Genomic DNA, 21,137 nt, shown 5'->3' on the forward strand with positions numbered 1-21,137 from the left:
ACTCAGAATACCTGACAAAGGTTCCCATTTGGCATTTATTGTGTTTGGTGTAATTATTCAATCTAAATCCAGGTTTGAATTGAGGTGAAATGTGTGTTATGTAATATGCACGTGGCAGCCCAGCAAGAGATGAATGATCAGTTGATTTACTTTTTTTGTTGTAAATCAACGGATCGTTCCTAGTCATCAAAAGATTAACAGAAAATACGTTGATTGATTAATCACTGTTATCTTGCACAGTTGATATGTCAAAAGTGAGTGTTTACATGTCTACTAAACGAAGGGAATACACTCATATCATGGCGTGAAGTGACGATTTAAAAACAACATACTTTGTTCAAAGGGTTATCAGATAATACGTTGATTGATTGCTCATTGGTATCTATCACTCAATGGATTTTTTAGGAACCGTTGACGTTATGAAAATAGTTGTCACGTGGGCTTTCTCAGCCGACCTTTGAGACTTGACACCCATGTGAAACACCTGAAACAATATAAGTGATCAGTTGAGAAACGAACACGGGTTATAATATCCCGAAACGATATATATATTTTAAAATATTTGATTGTTACAGAGACACGTGACATCGAATAAGTTTCTTTGTACATCTGCAGACGTGTGGGATATTGTTCCTCTGTGTGGATATTCACGGATACATTCTTCGAACAAGGAAGCTGCCTAAAATTATACACATACATTTGGTAGGTTGTAATTATGACATTTGCATTGTGTTTTCCTTCATTTGCTGAAGCATTGAACAGATTTATTCTTGTTCCTCTACGTCTTGGTTGGGAAATTCTTCGATGCGCGATAGACGTTGTTTTCACAACTTGTTTTCTTTGTAAGCATGTATATATTACAGTCAATTTGTAATATGTGATTCTCTCAGGCAATTTATAAAATGCGTAAATATTTCAGTCATTTTGACTGAAAAATCTATCCATTTCTTTAACAGTTTTACTAAAATTGATTAAGACGACCAAAAGGGTCTAAAAACATCACAATAAATTATTATGTAGGATTAGAAGCCAAAAAAAATAGATATGTACTTTTCATCGTTACATTTTCAGTCTCTTGCTGATGATATTAAAGATAAAATTGTTTGGAATTCGTTGTCATAATAATACAGATGGACATATTTTTCAGTTGATTTGTAAGAATATTTAGGCGTTTAGTAAATGTCCTAAGTGAAAATTTTGCACATTTTGACTGTAGAAACATTAACACGATAAAAAAAAAGCAATGCTCGGGAGAAATATTTACTTTGTGTTGCAAGTCAAAATAGTGTAAACGAAAATCGCACAATTACCAAGCAAGTGACTTATCAAAACTTCGTCACCATTACCGATACTACCCACAAAGATACCTACATTTCCTTATTATTTCCAAAACTGTAACAACCAGTCCCGGGGAATTGCAGAGTTGCGTCCCTTGGGCACGCCAGAAACCTATGATTGTGGGTTCAAATCCCGGTTTATGTTTCTGGGTTTGTCAGTACCATACCCGTGCTCGTGGGTTTCACCGAAGTGGTAAACATCTGAGACCTGCATCACTTCGGGCTTTCCTCCCACATTAAGCTGACACGCCGTGATATAACTGGAACACTGTTAAAAGCGGCGTTAAACCCAACTCTCACTCGAGATCACTCTTAAATAGGTTATATTTGTTGCATAGAATGGGCGCCTCGTTCGATGTTGTCTGCATGTCAAAGCGCACGTAAAATATGTAATGTTCAGTTTACTGGTTGCCGTGTGGTTAATAGAATTGCGCCCCTTACATGTATACGCAACCAAGCTCTATCACGACGCGGGACAACTTCGTTATCCATCATAGTATGGAGAGTTCAACGAATGGGCTATCGCTGTGAGGAGCTTGTAACCGCACCTGCGCGCTAACAACTTCCTGTACTTTCGTCGAGGTGACTTTACCTCACCGAAACAAGCAGGACCAAATGTTATCACAGTAATTTATCGTGAAGTAGGTTCATTTGAAGATCACCAATCATGGCATTTCGTTACCAGAAATTAATTCTGAATTTTCGACCAGGATGCAGCAGATTCAGGTTGTTGTTAGACACCGGTAAAGCGCAATCCGCAGTCGGCGCTGGTGCAGTTCAAGTTGCAAACTTGACGTCTTCTCAAAGTCATGGAAACGAAATTCAGCGAGCGAAGCCGTGGCCATACGAAACCAGGCGTTATAATCAGTACTGGCAGTTTATTGATCATACCAGAAAGCGATTTAATGACAATTCGAAGGTGATCGTTGTTGATGGAAATGTCGCCACTGGCAAGTCGGAGTTCGCAGAAAAACTTGCAACTGAATTCGACATGAAATATTTCCCAGATCCCCTCGACAGCATGATATATTTGTCCGATTCTGGGATAGATTACCGAGACCTGAACGAGCGGCTGCCACCCGGGGCCCGGAGTCTGGACATAGCAACCTTCCACATGCAGGACGTGCACCCAATTACATTGAAAACTATTGGCAGAACCCAGCTGGCTATCTACAGACATCGATTTCTCAACTATGTCAATGCACTTGAGCACTTGCTCAACACTGGTAAATAATTAGGCCCAGACGTTTCCATGTCAACTTCAGTTTACAAGACACACTAATCATGATTCTAATTAATTGTGTAGGACACTGTGTCTCACTTTGTTAGGTCTATATATCGCCATACATGATATAGCCTACTGGGGTAGGTTACCCCCAACACTATCCATAGCCTAAGAATCCCCCCCCCCCCCCCCCCCCCCCAATCCAGCATCACTTGACAGTGATTTTAGCATTAGGTACCCGTAGGGATTCGATTCGAGGTTCGAATCGGTCCCTGGCAACTTTTGCTGGTCATAAAGAGGCCACTTAAGGGACCAGTCATTTATTATGGGAGGGAATCAGGGGAGGGTCACAAAAAATACAACAGTCTGTAGTTCAGGGTCATTTTAATCATACACATTTTAGGGGAGGATCATGAAAACAATGTTGTGGAGGGTAATTATTTCCGGTATCACACGTTTTCGAGTCTAGCCTCTTTTCCAGCCCCTAAACAATATCTGACCAAGCACTCAATGACGTAATCGAGGTAGATGCTTCATCAAAGCCCACCGAAGACAACTTGCAGCTGAAGTTATGTTGCAAATGAAGCTACATGTGTAAAGATATTCAATAAGTAATGAAAATAAACCTCCAAACCTTTTTTTTCACTAATGCACATTTTAATCAAACTTGATCTGATGATAATTTTGCATCAGAACAATCATATGCACTGACGATGTATCGGCTGCTGTTTGTAAACTTCCTGTCTGTAATGTCATGTGACTGGCCATGTTTTGCATCTATTTTTAACGACTGTATTGGAGGGGCTCAAAATCATGTGACGGTAACAAGATAGCACCTGATTGACCCGTCTCACTCGGCGAGGCATTGTCGCAATAAAATTAACAAGACATGGTCATTAGACCATGCAAGTGTTTACAGAAATATATGTTCTCAAAGGTAAGACTTAATTATAGTGTATTGGGATTGTTATTAGACTTCTAAGGGGCTTGACAATCATTAACACGAGGATACATTAATGCATCTCCCACACACTGTAATAAATGACTGGTCCCTAATGGTCAATGTGCCCCAAATGCGTGGATCATTGCTCAATATATTAATCACTAGCTTGTCTGACCCAGACTAAATTATTTGCAGACCGCAGTCCTATAGCTGGAATATTGCTGAGTGCGGCATTAAACTACAAACAAACAAGCCTGGATCAGCTGATGATGTCCTGATTCTGTAGCATGATCAGCTTCACAGATTACCAGCTGATCCCAAGGACTGACTGCTTCTCGTTCCTATTGGCATAACACGTCCGTGCCAGCAGTTAGTATTTACTGGTGAACACTGGAGGTTCCTGTCTGCATCTTGTATGACATCCTCAATTATCCACTGTAGTATACCTCTATGTTATTGTGATATACAGGATGGTCAGGTAGCCTAGTGGTTAAAGTGTTTGCTAGTCACGCCGAAGACCCAGGTTCCATTCCTGACATGGGTACAATGTGTGAAGCTCATTTCTGGTTTCCACCGCCGTGAGAGTGCTAGAATATTGCTCAAAGCGGCGTAAAACCTCACTCACTCACTCACTATTATGATATACCCATTCACTACCTTAGATTCATTCTAAGCCCAATTTCAATAACAGGAAACTAAAAATAGCCATCCAGTCAAATAACACTCTGTGCTGTTAGTGATTTTTCGAATGGAAGCTTTGATGTAAAATGGATCCTGGTTATTTAACAGAATGGACATGATGGAGGACTCATACTCTGTATAAATAAGGATGCTGTTATCACTGTGTATGAAAGGAACAATGAAAGTTTCAAGGAGTAGTTTCTGTTGTTCCAGGACAAGGCGTGGTGATCGAGAGGGGACCGTGGAGTGACCTTGTGTTCGCAGACACGTTGAGGAAACTTGGCTACATGACAGGAAATGGTAAAGGAGCAGAGCTCCAGATAAGCTGCGTATCTGCGTGAAATACGCATCAGAAATGCAGAAATACACAGTAAAATATAATCCAAGCGTATCAAATACGCAACGAACATTACAGATACGCTACAAAAATAAAACTTGTACGTATCTTCGAAATATTGTGGAGTAACCCTGCGTATTCGATTAGCAAATCAGCAACTTATTTTTAAATTATAAACGGGCATTCCGTCAACCGTGCCAAACTCCACGATGACAGTTACATCATGATCATTTGCCATCACACTTTCTTGTGGAAGTATCGTGGTATTTTTGAGTCCTATAAAGCTCTCGAACCCACACGACACCAGTTTGCAGGGACTAGAGGAATAGTGTTTTTAAATATTTAACTTAAATACCCACATGTGTAAAAACTAGTGGGTAACAGAAATTTGAATACGCAGATAGAATTACTGATACCCAATGATTTTAAAATGCATGGGTAAAATACCCACAACACCAAAAGCTTATCTGGAGCTCTGAGGAGACATTTGGAACAATGTGTCATTTTGTATTCATTGAACTTTCTGTCAATTTGCTCACCAATGCATCATTAAATATAGCATTTTATACCCAATGTAGTTTTTTGCCAAAGCTATTCGCATGATTTGGTTGCTTTGGTTGTCCAAATTAATCCTGTTAATATCTTACCATATTATTGTTCAGAAAAATTATTATTATCTCATAGTACATGTAGTAAACATGGTAACTACTAGGGGTGTCATGATAAAACGAAATATCGAAATATCACGTATATTGCTATTGGTTAGCACTTAAAGTCAATAAATAAATTGTTAAATTACTTTCTGATCAATAGTATCGATTTCAGTTAGGAATATCGATAGTTTCGATTGTAATTACCATATAAAAATAATACATGCAATGCTGTTCATATTTGTGTTTCTGTGGATCATGAGTGGTAGTAATTTACACATGGTAATGTGGAAGTTTCTTGTTCTTAAATTATTAGGGTAAAGAAAAAACAAATCAGTCATATGTCAAACTTTACTTTTTATTTGTTGTTGGTTATGGTTATCACATTCAAAGGAAACTTCAGTTCCAAGGTTTAATTCAACTCTAAAGTCCATCTAAAATGATACACTGAAAACTATCAATATTTATCATAATAGTTGCTTTCAATATCAATAGTTATTTCAATAGTTGCTTTCAATATCAATAGTTTTTGCAATAGTAATTTCCAGACCAATAGTCACCCCTAGTAACTACTTAAAAGACAAAGTGTATAGTTTCTATTTTTAACATGTTTAATGCTGGAATGCTATAGTTTTGCAGTGTTTTGCCTGAAATGATTTTTGATGGTTATTCCGTGATAAAGCTTTGTCATTTATGTAAATTTGGTAGAGACTTTTTGTTTCAAACATGTACATGATGTATGATGGATTTGCATCATCGATTCATGGGTTGGTATACACTACATTCCTCATCACATGTGATTACAACCAACCGCTGTGAGGTGGATTTGTCTAATGTTAGTTAGTTTAGTTTTTTCAATTAAGATGAGCTCTACTCGGTTCATAGTCGCTCTATGGCTGAAATAAATGCCGATGTGACGTTAGATTTTAACTCACTCACTTCATGAGCTTTGTGAGAACCCAGGGATTTATCTAGGATTCCCAACTAACTTCCCTTGACAGGCAAATTGGACAAAGTCATTAGTTTGTGCTTATAGTCTGGAAGGTAATTTAAGGTACCGACGTTTACTACAATATCTAAAAAACTAACGGACCTACTCCAGTCAAAGTTGGTATGAGATTATTAAACAGTCATACATAACTGGATATTACATTTAAAGACAATCGGTGCATGAATAAAAAATCTGTCACTATATTTCATCAACAACCAGACCTGTTCGTCACGGGTGGAACGAGCATTCATTGAAACAGCCATCTGCATAATGCTACCCCTGCGTCACATGGCCACATGACACAGTTGAACCAATCAACTCAACTCGAAAGGGTGCACGGGAATCATGCACGCATGAATACGGTGTTAGCGTTGGGCGTCTCAACGTGCGTGATTCCCGTACAGATATTGTAGTAAACGTCAGCACCTTAAATTACCTTCCAGACTATAATTAGGATTATTTTTAAAGTTTATATTTTCCTAAATTGAGATGTATTTTAACTGTATATTGGCCCTGTTATCTGTGAAGACAACAAGACACAAGACACCGCAACTAAACCAAAACAGCATTTTGGCTTAATTGTTGAATTCTAATATGGGATTTTTTTTACTGACATCATCTTCCCAAGGCAAGAGAGTTAACTGACTTTAAAAGTCCAGTTTCCACCCTTGCCGCACTAGGCTAGAATTACTTGGCTCGATCGTAGCGCCACAAGTGGCTATTACCAATTATGTCCCTTCTAACCCTCTCCTATGGACCAGTCAGATTCCACCTGTTGTATCACTTCCGTTTGCTTCAAACAAAATGGTGGCGCTGAGTCAGGACGATCTGATCGATAATCAAGACCTAATTGTGATAAAACGGGTCTTACATCGCAAAATGCATCAGATCACGTGAGCACCTTGATTAAAAGCATAAAAAGATTTGGAAAATATCTGCTGACAACAAGTTGGCGGTGCACATGCTTTGCAAATCCTGCAATCGACCGAAATCTGGACGACAGTATACGAACTGGATTTTAATGTCATTGCGCGATTTTGATTGGACTATGCATAGACTTGTTAGTCCAGCCAAAATGTAACTCCATAATACCAGCCTAGTTCGGCAAGGGTGGAAACTGGACTTCATAGTCAGTTAAATCTCTTGCCTCGGGAAGATGACTGACATTTGCTCCGGACTTTGAGCCAAATATCAGCCTCCTGGCAGGTCTAAATGAATCAGTGGAACCCTACCACTATCCTCAGTACTATTGCCGGATTCTGGAACAGTGTGTATGGTAAACAAATGTCAGATGGCTATGACTCTTACCAGAGGAAATATTGCTGACGTAATCTGAGCATTCATTGGTCTGAGCACTCACTGGTAGAGGCCTTGATTCGTTGGTTAAACAAGTGACTACACAAAGCAGCCGTAGGGTTGTCATGAAGGAACGTGTGTGTGTGTGCAATGACAACCTGTGAAGTATTGACGATTATGGAGTCATCAGATGATCAGCTTATATCCGAGAAGGATATGTCAGGTGTTCTACGTATGTTTGCAGGTTACAGATACTACCAGCAGTGGCGAGACAACACAATATGTGAGTTGTGGAAACCTCATCTGGTGCTCTACCTGGACGCTCCAGTTAGCGATGTCCGACAACGCATCAACACACGCGGGCGGGTATGTACACTATATGCTGTCCACAAAGGTGGGGAACGGTTTACTGTGCAGAGTTACGTCCCTTTGTCCATCAAGATCCTGCTGGTCGCAGGTTCAAATCCCAGATTGGCTCTGATTATGATGCTTGGTCGTTCAGCACAAAGTAAACATCTTCAACCCTGACAACCAGGGCCCCATTCCACAAAGCAATTGTAGCCCAACGGCAGTCGTAAGTCAATGTTATAGTATGGGAGTTCTATATGAGATCACCTAGATGCCGTGATGTCTATGTGGAACGGACCACAGGGCACTCCTATCCTTCTATGTTAAGCACTGTGTCTGTTCAAGGAATATTTTGGGTTTTGTGTTACCATGGTTACGGTATTATTTTCAAGGGCTGTACACGGTGGAAGGTTTTTACTCTATATTGAACTTATCGATCAACTCCCAAGATGTCATGTGTATGTTCTGTGTGAAGATGGGTCTTGGTAACGTAAAACTAATATATATATTTCTGAAGTAGTTTTATACATCTCTCATTTGCTTATCCAATGCGATCGCCTTCATGGTGTAGTGGTAATGCGTCTGCCTGGAGAGTGGAGGTTGTAGGTTCAATTCCCGGCCGCGTCATACCAAAAGATGTTGAAATATGGTACTTGTTGTTACCCTACCTGGTGCTCTACTTTTAGGGGCTAAAACAAGGACTGGTCGACTTGGAGTCAGTATACTGTGTCTATGTGGGGTATTCATGTTAAACTGTGGCATGGTCTCTCAGTGAGCTAACACTATAAATTTGGTATTGGTCCGGACAAGCACAAGCAGACAGACACAGACATGCAAACATGTGCATGCAAGTCGCTATATAAGTGCAAAAATCTTGAACGCGACGTTAAACCCCATTTCCCTAGCCATGATATTGCTGGATTAGTGCGAAACGCGATGCTCACTCACCTTAGAAGTAAATTAGGCCACGCCCACTATCGGTCTACTGTTTTCTGATTGGCTGACATTCGGGTGAGAAGGGCTTGTGTTGCATTGTCGCGCTGAACAATGTCTTTGATATCGTATTTGTTGTGGTAATGGTTAATTCAAGCATGAATTTTGAAAATCAGAGGTATCAAATAACAATAAACCCTCTCTGATTGAAACAGGCGATTTGACTGCCTCATCACCACAGAATCTAATATTTTTAGAATAGTACTTCTTTTACAGTCATTATCAGTAGGAATATATTTATATAATTATATGTACAAATTATTGGCTACAAAATTTAAAGTTGCAGTTACTACAATATTCAAAGGATGTGTGGCAATAGATTTCGTTCAGAAAACACGATAGAAATCTACAAAGAGAATGTATTTCCAGTTTTGAGGACATCATAGAGCTTGCTGTTTGGCGCTTTTCTTTATACCATTTACATCGTTGACGATTGCACGTTCGGTTCCAAATTCATTTTAGCATGGTTAAATCTACAGATAGCCCAGCCCTACATTGTATGTTTATCTCGTAAGTAGGCAGTCTGTGAAATTACTGTTGTTGACTGGTTTATTTATAAGAATTGACTTCCATATGTTGTTTTCATTTATGGAGGTATGAAAGTAAAACCATGTGCCCACTTCACGTAAGTCCACCATAGAGTCAGATTTATACAGTGTGTACACCCATTTGCACGTTTATACCTCAGTAAATGAAAAAAATGTATTGACATCATTTCTTCGATATACCAAAGTACAACTGTGTCCAGTTGTCATGGCGATGTTGATAACATGTTGGCGACTTTGTCATCACAGCCATCAGAGGTGAAAGGGAAGGTCGTGACGGATAAGTACCTGCAGACTGTTGAGGACGCCTACAAGAAGATGGTCCTCCCTAACTACAGGTGAGCTCAAACACCCCACCCTTCCACACACACACATACACACACCCACACACACACACACACACACTGCCTTGACTACAGGTAAAACCTTCCTCACTACAGGTAAACCTCCCTAACTACAGGTAAACCTCCCTCACTACAGGTAAACCTTCCTCACTACAGGTAAGCCACCCTCACTTACAGGTAAGCCTCCCTTACTACAGGTAAACCTTCCTCACTGCAGGTAAACCTTCCTCACTACAGGCAAACCTCCCTCACTACAGGCAAACCTCCCTCACTACAGTTAAACCTCCCTCCCTGCAGGTAAACCTTCCTCACTACAGGCAAACCTCCCTCACTGCAGGTAAACCTCCCTCACTGCAGGTTAACCTCCCTCCCTGCAGGTAAACCTTCCTCACTACAGGTGAACCTCCCTCACTACAGGTAAACCTCCCTCATGACAGGCAAACCTCCCTCACTGCAGGTTAACCTCCCTCACTACAGGTAAACCTCCCTCACTACAGGTAAACCTCCCTCATGACAGGCAAACCTCCCTCACTACAGGTAAGCCTCCCTTACTACAGGTAAACCTCCCTCACTGCAGGTAAACCTTCCTCACTACAGGCAAACCTTCCTCACTACAGACAAACCTTCCTCACTACAGGCAAACCTCCCTCACTGCAGGTAAACCTCCCTCACTGCAGGTTAACCTCCCTCCCTGCAGGTAAACCTTCCTCACTACAGGTGAACCTCCCTCACTACAGGTAAACCTCCCTCATGACAGGCAAACCTCCCTCACTGCAGGTTAACCTCCCTCACTACAGGTAAACCTCCCTCACTACAGGTAAACCTCCCTCATGACAGGCAAACCTCCCTCACTACAGGTAAGCCTCCCTTACTACAGGTAAACCTCCCTCACTGCAGGTAAACCTTCCTCACTACAGGCAAACCTTCCTCACTACAGGCAAACCTCCCTCACTGCAGGTAAACCTTCCTCACTACAGGCAAACCTTCCTCACTACAGGCAAACCTTCCTCACTACAGGCAAACCTCCCTCACTACAGGTTAACCTCCCTCCCTGCAGGTAAACCTCCCTCACTGCAGGTAAACCTCCCTCACTGCAGGTTAACCTCCCTCCCTGCAGGTAAACCTCCCTCACTGCAGGTAAACCTCCCTCCCTGCAGGTTAACCTCCCTCCCTTTAGGTAAACCTCCCTCACTGCAGGTTAACCTCCCTTACTGCAGGTAAACCTCCCTCACTGCAGGTAAACCTCCCTCCCTGCAGGTAAACCTCCCTCACTACAGGTAAACCTTCCTCACTACAGGCAAACCTTCCTCACTACAGGCAAACCTCCCTCACTACAGGAAAACCTCCCTCACTACAGGCAAACCTCCCTCACTACAGGTAAACCTCCCTCCCTTTAGGTAAACCTTCCTCACTACAGGCAAACCTTCCTCACTACAGGCAAACCTTCCTCGCTACAGGTAAACCTTCCTCACTACAGGTAAACCTCCCTCACTACAGGTAAACCTCCCTCTATACAGGTAAACCTTCCTCGCTACAGGTAAACCTTCCTCACTACAGGCAAACCTCCCTTACTGCAGGCAAACCTTCCTCACTACAGGTAAACCTCCCACACTACAGGCAAACCTTCCTCACTACAGGTAAACCTCCCTCACTACAGGCAAACCTTCCTCACTACAGGTAAACCTTCCTCACTACAGGCAAACCTCCCTCACTGCAGGTAAACCTCCCTCGCTGCAGGTAAACCTCCCATGCTACAGGCAAACCTTCCTCACTACAGGTAAACCTTCCTCGCTACAGGCAAACCTTCCTCGCTACAGGCAAACCTTCCTCACTACAGGTAAACCTTCCTCGCTACAGGTAAACCTTCCTCACTACAGGTAAACCTCCCTTACTGCAGGCAAACCTTCGTCACTACAGATAAACCTCCCTCACTACAGGCAAACCTCCCTCACGACAGGTACACCTTCCTCACTGCAGGCAAACCTTCCTCACTACAGATAAACCTCCCACACTACAGATAAACCTCCCACACTACAGGCAAACCTCCCTTACTACAGGTAACAACAAGGACTGGTCAGCTCAAAGAGCCTATTCTGTGTCTGAGTGGGTATCTGTGGGATGGTATCTCAGTGGGATGGCACTTTTAAATCAGCTTTTGTCTGCATAGCGGGCATGCACACACAAACGCACGCACGCACGTAGGCACGCACACACACACAGGCACGCACGCGCACACACGCACACGTTTTAGCTTGGCATAGGAAAGGAGGAAGAATATAATGCTAAAGATTAGTTTCAGTAAAACCACTGGGTTGGCATGCTGACAGTCTTTATGGGCATTGCTCAAGTCTAGTTCATGGGCCCATGGGGTCCCTGTCAGCTGTAGGGAGATGGAGCTGACATTTGTTGGAGATTATTCATCCGTTTGCAATTCAAAACTTGATGAACTACATATCTATTCTGCTTCCTCTTTTCAGCAAGTATTCCATGGTCCTGAAATACGATGTCGCAGACCTGCCTGACTGGGAGATCGTGAGTAGACAATACTTGACATGGAATATAAGGCCTGACTGGGAGATAGTGAGTAGACAATACTAGACATGGAATATAAGGCCTGACTGGGAGATAGTGAGTAGACAATGCTAGACATGGAATGTAAGGCCTGATTAGGAGATAGTGAGTAGACAATACTAGACATGGAATATAAGCCCTGACTAGGAGATAGTGAGTAGACAATGCTAGACATGGAATATAAGGCCTGATTAGGAGATAGTGAGTAGACAATACTAGAATGGAATATGATGCCTGACTAGGAGACAGTGTGGAGACAATTCTAGACATGGAATATAAGGCCTGATTAGGAGATAGTGAGTAGACAATGCTAGACATGGAATATGATGCCTGACTGGGAGATAGTGTGAAGACAATGCTAGACATGGAATATAAGGCCTGATTAGGAGGTAGTGAGTAGACAATACTAGACATTGCCTGACTGGGAGATAGTGAGTAGACAAAACTAGACATGGAATATGATGCCTGATTAGGAGATAGTGAGTAGACAATACTAGACATGGAATATAAGGCCTGAATGGGAGATAGTGAGTAGACAATACTAGACATGGAATATAAGGCCTGATTAGGAGGTAGTGAGTAGACAATACTAGACATGGAATATAAGGCCTGAAATATTGAGTTCCCAGTTTGTGAAACTGCAGCAGAGCGAAATGTGAAACTGACTTGAAGGTGAGACAAAGAGACATGGAACTTTCATAACCTCAACCCTGTCCACATGTCTGTTAGTTTCATTTAGATAGGAACTTTGACATAATATTACATCATATGAATAAAAGTATGGAAGTAGGAAAGTAACATATTAAAGGCATGTATGAATTTCCTTTTGTATTTACTTATATTTTGACAAAAAGATGTTTGACCTTGCAGATTGTGGAGGAACTTGAGAGCCTTGACCTTGACACACAAACTCTTGAGAATGAAGAACGGTTTCAAGATTGGATGAAGACACGAGAGGATGATTGGAACCATTACCGATGCCTGTAAGTCCCTCGCTGCTGTTTCCATGCCATCTTGCCATGTTGTTTTTGTTACATGGCCGTGTATGTATTGTAATGAGAGATGTCACTTATTATCATTTGTCTGTCATGGGTTTCATTGCCACATCAACTCAGTTATCATCATTGTCATGTTGCAGGTTTCACTGCCACGTTGTCTCATTTGTCATCATTGTGATGTTACGGGTTTCACCGCCACACGGTCTCATTTATCATCATTGTCATGTTGCGGGTTTCACTGCCACGTTGTATCAGGTCTCATCATTGTCATGTTGCAGGTTTCACTGCCACGTTGTCTCATTTGTCATCATTGTGATGTTACGGGTTTCACCGCCACACGGTCTCATTTATCATCATTGTCATGTTGCGGGTTTCACTGCCACGTTGTATCAGGTCTCATCATTGTCATGTTGCAGGTTTCACTGCCACGTTGTCTCATTTGTCATCATTGTGATGTTACGGGTTTCACCGCCACACGGTCTCATTTATCATCATTGTCATGTTGCGGGTTTCACTGCCACGTTGTATCAGGTCTCATCATTGTCATGTTGCGGGTTTCACTGCCACGTTGTATCAGGTCTCATCATTGTCATGTTGCAGGCTTCACGTTCACATTGTCTTAGGTCTCATCATTGTCATGTTGCTGGGTTTCACTGCCACATTGTCTCAGGTCTCATCATTGTCATGTTGCGGGTTTCACTGTCACATTGTCTCAGTTGTCATCATTGGTCTCGTGGGTTTCGCAGTCACATTGTCTCAGTTGTCATCATTGTCATGTTGCAGGTGTCATTGCCACATTGTCTCAGGTCTCATCATTGTCATGTTGCGGGCTTCACTGCCACGTTGTCTCAGTTGTCATCATTGTCATGTTGCGGGTTTCACTGCCACGTTGTATCAGGTCTCATCATTGTCATGTTGCTGGGTTTCACTGCCACATTGTCTCAGGTCTCATCATTGTCATGTTGCGGGTTTCACTGTCACATTGTCTCAGTTGTCATCATTGGTCTCGTGGGTTTCGCAGTCACATTGTCTCAGTTGTCATCATTGTCATGTTGCAGGTGTCATTGCCACATTGTCTCAGGTCTCATCATTGTCATGTTGCGGGCTTCACTGCCACGTTGTCTCAGTTGTCATCATTGTCATGTTGAGGGCTTCATGGTCACATTGTCTCAGTTGTCATCATTGTCATGTTGGAGGTTTCAGTGTCACATTGTCTCAGGTGTCATCATTGGTCTGTCAAGATTGACTCAGTTGTCATCATTGGTCTCGTGGGTTTCACTGTCACATTGTCTCAATTGTCATCATTGTCCATCTTCCCGAGGCAAGGGAGTTAACTGATTATAAAAGTCCAGTTTCCACCCTTGCGGAACTAGGCTGGTATTATGGAGTTACATTTTGGCTGGACTAACAAGTCTATGCATAGTCCAATCAAAATCGTGCACTGAAATCAAAATCCGGTTCGTAAAGTGTCATGCAGATTTCGGTCGACTGCAGGATTTGCAAGGCATGTGTACCGCTAACTCGTTGTCAACAGATATTTTCTAAATCTTTTCATGCTTTTAATCAAGGTGCTCACGTGATTTGATGCACTTCGCGATGTAAGTCTTGTTTTTATCACAATATAGATCTTGATTATCAATCAGATCGTCTTGACTGGGGCCACCGTTTTGTTTGAAGCAAATGCAAGTGATACGAGAGGTTGAATCTGATTGGTCCATAGGAGAGGCATAGAAAGGACATAACTCGTAATAGCCACTGGTGGCGCTACGATCGAGCCCAGGAATTCCAGCCTAGTTTGGCAAGGGTGGAAACTGGACTTTTAAAGTCAGTTAACTCTCGTGCCTCGGGAAGATGTCATTGTCATGTTGCAGGTTTCACTGTCACATTGTCTCAGTTGTCATCATTGTCATGTTGGGGGTTTCACTGTCACATTGTCTCAGGTGTCATCATTGCTCTGTCAACATTGACTCAGTTGTCATCATTGGTCTGCCATGGGTTTCACTGCCACATTGACTCAGTTGTCATCATTGGTCTGCCATGGGTTTCACTGTCACATTGTCTCAGGTGTGAGCATTGTCATGTTGCAGGTTTCACTGCCACATTGACTCAGTTATCATTGTCATGTTGCGGGTTTCACTGCCACATTGACTCAGTTGTCATCATTGGTCTGCCATGGGTTTCACTGTCACATTGTCTCAGGTGTGAGCATTGTCATGTTGCGGGTTTCCCCACAACATTGTCTCAGGTGTGAGCATTGTCATGTTGCGGGTTTCCCCACAACATTGTCTCAGTTATCATTGTCATGTTGCGGGTTTCCCCGCAACATTGGCTCAGTTATCATTGTCATGTTGCGGGTTTCACTGCCACATTGACTCAGTTGTCATCATTGGTCTGCCATGGGTTTCACTGTCACATTGTCTCAGGTGTGAGCATTGTCATGTTGCGGGTTTCCCCACAACATTGTCTCAGGTGTGAGCATTGTCATGTTGCGGGTTTCCCCACAACATTGTCTCAGTTATCATTGTCATGTTGCGGGTTTCCCCGCAACATTGGCTCAGTTATCATTGTCATGTTGCGGGTTTCACTGCCACATTGTCTCAGTTATCATTGTCATGTTGCGGGTTTCACTGCCACATTGACTCAGTTGTCATCATTGGTCTGCCATGGGTTTCACTGTCACATTGTCTCAGTTATCATTGTCATGTTGGGGGTTTCACTGTCACATTGTCTCAGTTATCATTGTCATGTTGGGGGTTTCACTGTCACATTGTCTCAGTTATCATTGTCATGTTGCAGGTTTCACTGCCACATTGACTCAGTTGTCATCATTGGTCTGCCATGGGTTTCACTGTCACATTGTCTCAGGTGTGAGCATTGTCATGTTGCGGGTTTCCCCGCAACATTGTCTCAGTTATCATTGTCATGTTGCGGGTTTCCCCGCAACATTGTCTCAGTTATCATTGTCATGTTGCGGGTTTCACTGCCACATTGACTCAGTTGTCATCATTGGTCTGCCATGGGTTTCATTGCTACATTGACTGTTGTCATCATTGGTCTGCAATACTGTTCAGAGATGTTAAAGCAAACATTTCCACCGACTCCCTCACCGGACATATTAGTGGCAGCAATGTGAAGTATATGACAACAACTCCTTTGTTCTAGGATGTCCTCCAAGTGGCAGATCGAGAACCTGTTCCAGATCCCCGCACCATGGGATGCGCCCGAGATGATGGTCAGCGGCGAAGACCTGAAGGAGTTCATCCTGCTGGTTGATAGTGTATGTATATCACACTATATTTACACGGGGACTGGTCCCTGAATAGAGTTTAGATGAAGAGAGTTTGGATGAAGATTGTTAGGTTAGCTTGTGACCTCCCAAGAAAAAGAGTGAGTGAGTGAGTATGGTTTTACGCCGCTTTTAGCAATATTCCAGCAATATCACGGCGGGGGACACCAGAAATGGGCTTCACACATTGTGTCCATGTCGGAAATCAAACCCGGGTCTTCGGCGTGACGAGCGAACGCTTTAACCACCAGGCAACCCGACCGCCCCACAAAGTAAAAGATAAAAGAAGCTATTACAAAATAAAATATAGGCACCATATTTTCAAAATCAGCATTTTATCAATAGAATGCATCATTTAAAAATATCTTAGTGAAATAAAAGTTTGGTTCAAATGTAAAACAGAACAAAGACCTGCTGTGGCTTAAAGGGGAAGTGTACACGCAAAAATCACTTTCTTTCTTTTTCTGAACAAAACGCAATTTTAGAATTAATTAGTATCTGTGTTTGAAAATATACACTCATTTTTTCACAGTGAAAGTAGGAAGCTCACAATAGTGTGAAAATGATATGCCGTTATGAGGCCTTCGTTTTTCGAGCTAAACATGCCTGAGTTATCCCCCTTAGATTATGACGTAATTGGTGCCAATTCAACTGGGTCCCTGTCTATTTTCAACGCAAAAGATATCAAGTACCAGTTTGCGGTAAAACAACATGGCCTACGACACAATCCGGCGCAGTGGTGACTCAGCATAACACTATGCTGGCTGGCATCTGAGACGCTAGAATCACACACCTGGACCTACACCACGTGAAGCGGCTCTAACAAAGCATGATGACGTCATAATGTTTATCAATTGGCACCAATGACGTCATATTGCAAGGGGCATAAGCCATGGTGTTTTTGTTGTGGAAATAGAACACTTGGTAAATGTGAAAAATATAAATCGTTTTAATGCGAAAAATATGTTAATTAATTGTGATATTTTTATATTTTTGTCTTTGACACCTCTAGGTTAACACTTTTAATGTGGAAAAAGTACAAGAAAAATAGGTTCATTTCCGTGTGAACTTGCCCTTTAAGTTACATCCCACTAATATGGGAAGAAGTAACATTTTTCACTGTTTTTCATTCTATATTTGCAGATTCCTGATTTGAAATTTGCTGCAGGATACAACCCAGAGAAAGCAAACGTACTATTGAAGTTCTGATCACTATATTTATAGCTGTTTATTCATGTATATTGAGAACAGTGCTCCTCTTTAAGTCATGGTTATTAGCACAACACTGAAACATGTTGGCTTTCTGGCAAAGAAGTGAAGAACTTTTGAAAATGAAGATGATTGTGTCTGTGGAGTCTGAAGATCTACTCACGTGTAGTCTGAAGAAGCAAACAGATTGGGAATCATTAAGGATGAGGTTCAGATTGTTGTTTTGTTGTCAAGCTAATCCTGACATTATCATAGTGCTGTGTGCTGAAAGGTGGAATTAAAGTATTTGAGAAGTTACTTGCTGTATGGAGTTTCCTGTTTTCATCAGTTAACGCAGGAACTTGTGACGGATGGCTCAGTCATCGAGTCACAGATTTGCATCCCATGGTCATCATAGTTGTGAGTTGAATCCAAGAATCACATTATGAATCTTAGTGGGCACCATACCCATGCTATAACATGGGATAAAGTCAAGGAACTGCCCCCTTTGGGCTTTCATCCCAGGTTAAGTAGTGATATGGTTCAGATTGAGTGAGTATGATTTTATGCAGCTTTTAACAATATTCCAGCAATATTACGGCGAAATGGGCTTTTATTCATAGTACCCATGTGGGGAATCAAACCCGGGTCTTCAGCGTGACAAGCGAACGCTTTAACCTCCAGGCTACCTCACCGCCCCTTGTTCAGAAAAAGGTTAAACCAAACTCACAGACTGAAACTGTCATCTTTGTGAAACTACTCACACTTGTTCACAGGTTCGAATCCCAGATGCACCTAATATTATCATACACGTAATGGTACAACTGAAATACTCCCACATCAAGCTGACACACCATGATATAACTGAAATATTCCCACATCAATCTGCCACCAAGTGATACAACTGAAATACTCCCACATCAAGCTGACACGCCATGATATTACTGAAATAGTCCAACTTCAAGTTGACACGCCATAACTGAAATACTCCCACATCAAGCTGACACTCCATGATGCAACTGAAATACTCCCACATCAAGCTAACACTCCGTGATGCAACTGAAATACTCCCACATCAAGCTGACACACCATGATATAACTGAAATACTCCCACATCAAGCTGACACCCAGTGATACAACTGAAATACTCCCACATCAAGCTAACACTCTGTGATACAACTGAAATACTCCCACATCAAGCTGACACACCATGATATAACTGAAATACTCCCACATCAAGCTGACACCCAGTGATACAACTGAAATACTCCCTCATCAAGCTGACACGCCATAACTGAAATACTCCCACATCAAGCTGACACGCCATGATATAACTGAAATACTCCCACATCAAGCTGACACACCATGATATAACTGAAATACTCCCACATCAAGCTGACACACCATGATACAACTGAAATACTCCCACATCAAGCTGACACGCCATGATACAACTGAAATACTCCCACATCAAGCTGACACACCATGATATAACTGAAATACTCCCACATCAAGCTGACACGCCATGATATAACTGAAATACTCCCACATCAAGCTAACACTCCGTGATGCAACTGAAATACTCCCACATCAAGCTGACACTCCGTGATACAACTGAAATACTCCCACATCAAGCTAACAATCCATGATTCAACTGAAATACTCCTACATCAACCTGACACACCATGATATAACTGAAATACTCCCACATCAAGCTGACACATCATGATATAACTGAAATACTCCCACATCAAGCTGACACACCATAACTGAAGTACTCCCACATCAAGCTGACACGCCATGATATAACTGAAATACTCCCACATCAAGCTGACACACCATGATATAACTGAAATACTCCCACATCAAGCTGACACACCATGATACAACTGAAATACTCCCACATCAAGCTGACACGCCATGATATAACTGAAATACTCCCACATCAAGCTGACACAACATAACTGAAATACTCCCACAACAAGCTAACACTCCGTGATGCAACTGAAATACTCCCACATCAAGCTGACACTCCGTAATACAACTGAAATAGTCCCACTTCAAGTTGACACACCATGATACAACTGAAATACTCCCACATCAAGCTGACACGCCATGATATAACTGAAATACTCCCACATCAAGCTGACATGCCATGATATAACTGAAATAGTCCAACTTCAAGTTGACACGCCATAACTGAAATACTCCCACATCAAGCTAACACTCCGTGATGCAACTGAAATACTCCCACATCAAGCTTACACTCCATGATACAACTGAAATACTCCTACATCAACCTGACACACCATGATATAACTGAAATACTCCCACATCAAGTTTACACACCATGATATAACTGAAATACTCCCACATCAAGCTAACACTCCGTGATACAACTGAAATACTCCCACATCAAGCTGACACTCCGTGATACAACTGAAATACTCCCACATCAAGCTGATACGCCATGATATAACTGAAATACTCCCACATCAAGCTGACACACCATGATATAACTGAAATGCTCCCACATCAAGCTGACACGCCATGATGTAACTGAAATACGCCCACATCAAGCTGACACTCCGTGATACAACTGAAATACTCCCACATCAAGCTGACACCCTGTGATATAACTGAAATACTCCCACATCAAGCTGATACGCCATGATATAACTGAAATACTCCCACATCAAGCTGACACACCATGATATAACTGAAATACTCCCACATCAACCTGACACGCCATGATATAACTGAAATACTCCCACATCAAGCTGACACACCATGATATAACTGAAATACTCCCACATCAACCTGACACGCCATGATATAACTGAAATGCTCCCACATCAAGCTGACACGCCATGATATAACTGAAATGCTCCCACACCAATCTGGAATGCCGTGATATAACTGAACTACTGCCTAGAACCCACTCCCTGATGATTGATTGTGAGCCTATGGAAGTTACAGTTACTGAAAATCAGAAATGAATGTTGTTAAAACTCCGCAGTCAGAAATATTCCAGCTATACAGCAGCGGCCTGTAAATGTCGTCCCGGCAAACCAATCGTTGACATTGAACTACAGTAAACTACCTTCATGAAGAACACGCTTATAACGAACTGTTTTTTTTAGTCCGGGCCAATTGCTGTATATATGTGCTAAAAACGAACTACGGTTATAACAAAATCAAATTAGTGGTCTCTATGTGTTCGTTATGACCGTAGTTTACTGTTCGTCACATGCCGCCGAGGTACAGCGCCAGGCAGTCGACCATAAGTCATTGAAACAAGCGGAGTCACATTTAGACGGCTGTGTCGTGACACGTATCGTTCAAAGGCACCCTAAACCGAACTCTCTTTGATCAAACGTGGCTATAACTCAAGAAGAAATACC

The 21,137-nt window shown here is 42.1% G+C and overlaps 1 protein-coding gene across 1 annotated transcript; it reads left to right on the forward strand.

The window, feature by feature from the left end:
- The first annotated feature begins 1,885 nt into the window (after window positions 1-1,885).
- On the forward strand, window positions 1,886-18,051 carry LOC125376764 (NADH dehydrogenase [ubiquinone] 1 alpha subcomplex subunit 10, mitochondrial-like). Its single transcript, XM_048388626.1, has 8 exons — window positions 1,886-2,563; window positions 4,400-4,486; window positions 7,705-7,826; window positions 9,596-9,684; window positions 12,168-12,222; window positions 13,132-13,244; window positions 16,422-16,536; window positions 17,689-18,051. Exons 1-8 carry the CDS (start codon window positions 2,005-2,007, stop codon window positions 17,752-17,754), a joined length of 1,206 nt encoding a protein of 401 aa, XP_048244583.1. The 5' UTR covers window positions 1,886-2,004; the 3' UTR covers window positions 17,755-18,051.
- Window positions 18,052-21,137: the final 3,086 nt, after the last annotated feature.

The sequence above is a fragment of the Haliotis rufescens genome, unplaced genomic scaffold, assembly GCF_023055435.1.
Source record: "Haliotis rufescens isolate VD_foot unplaced genomic scaffold, xgHalRufe1.0.p SCAF_10, whole genome shotgun sequence".
Taxonomy (NCBI): domain Eukaryota; kingdom Metazoa; phylum Mollusca; class Gastropoda; order Lepetellida; family Haliotidae; genus Haliotis; species Haliotis rufescens.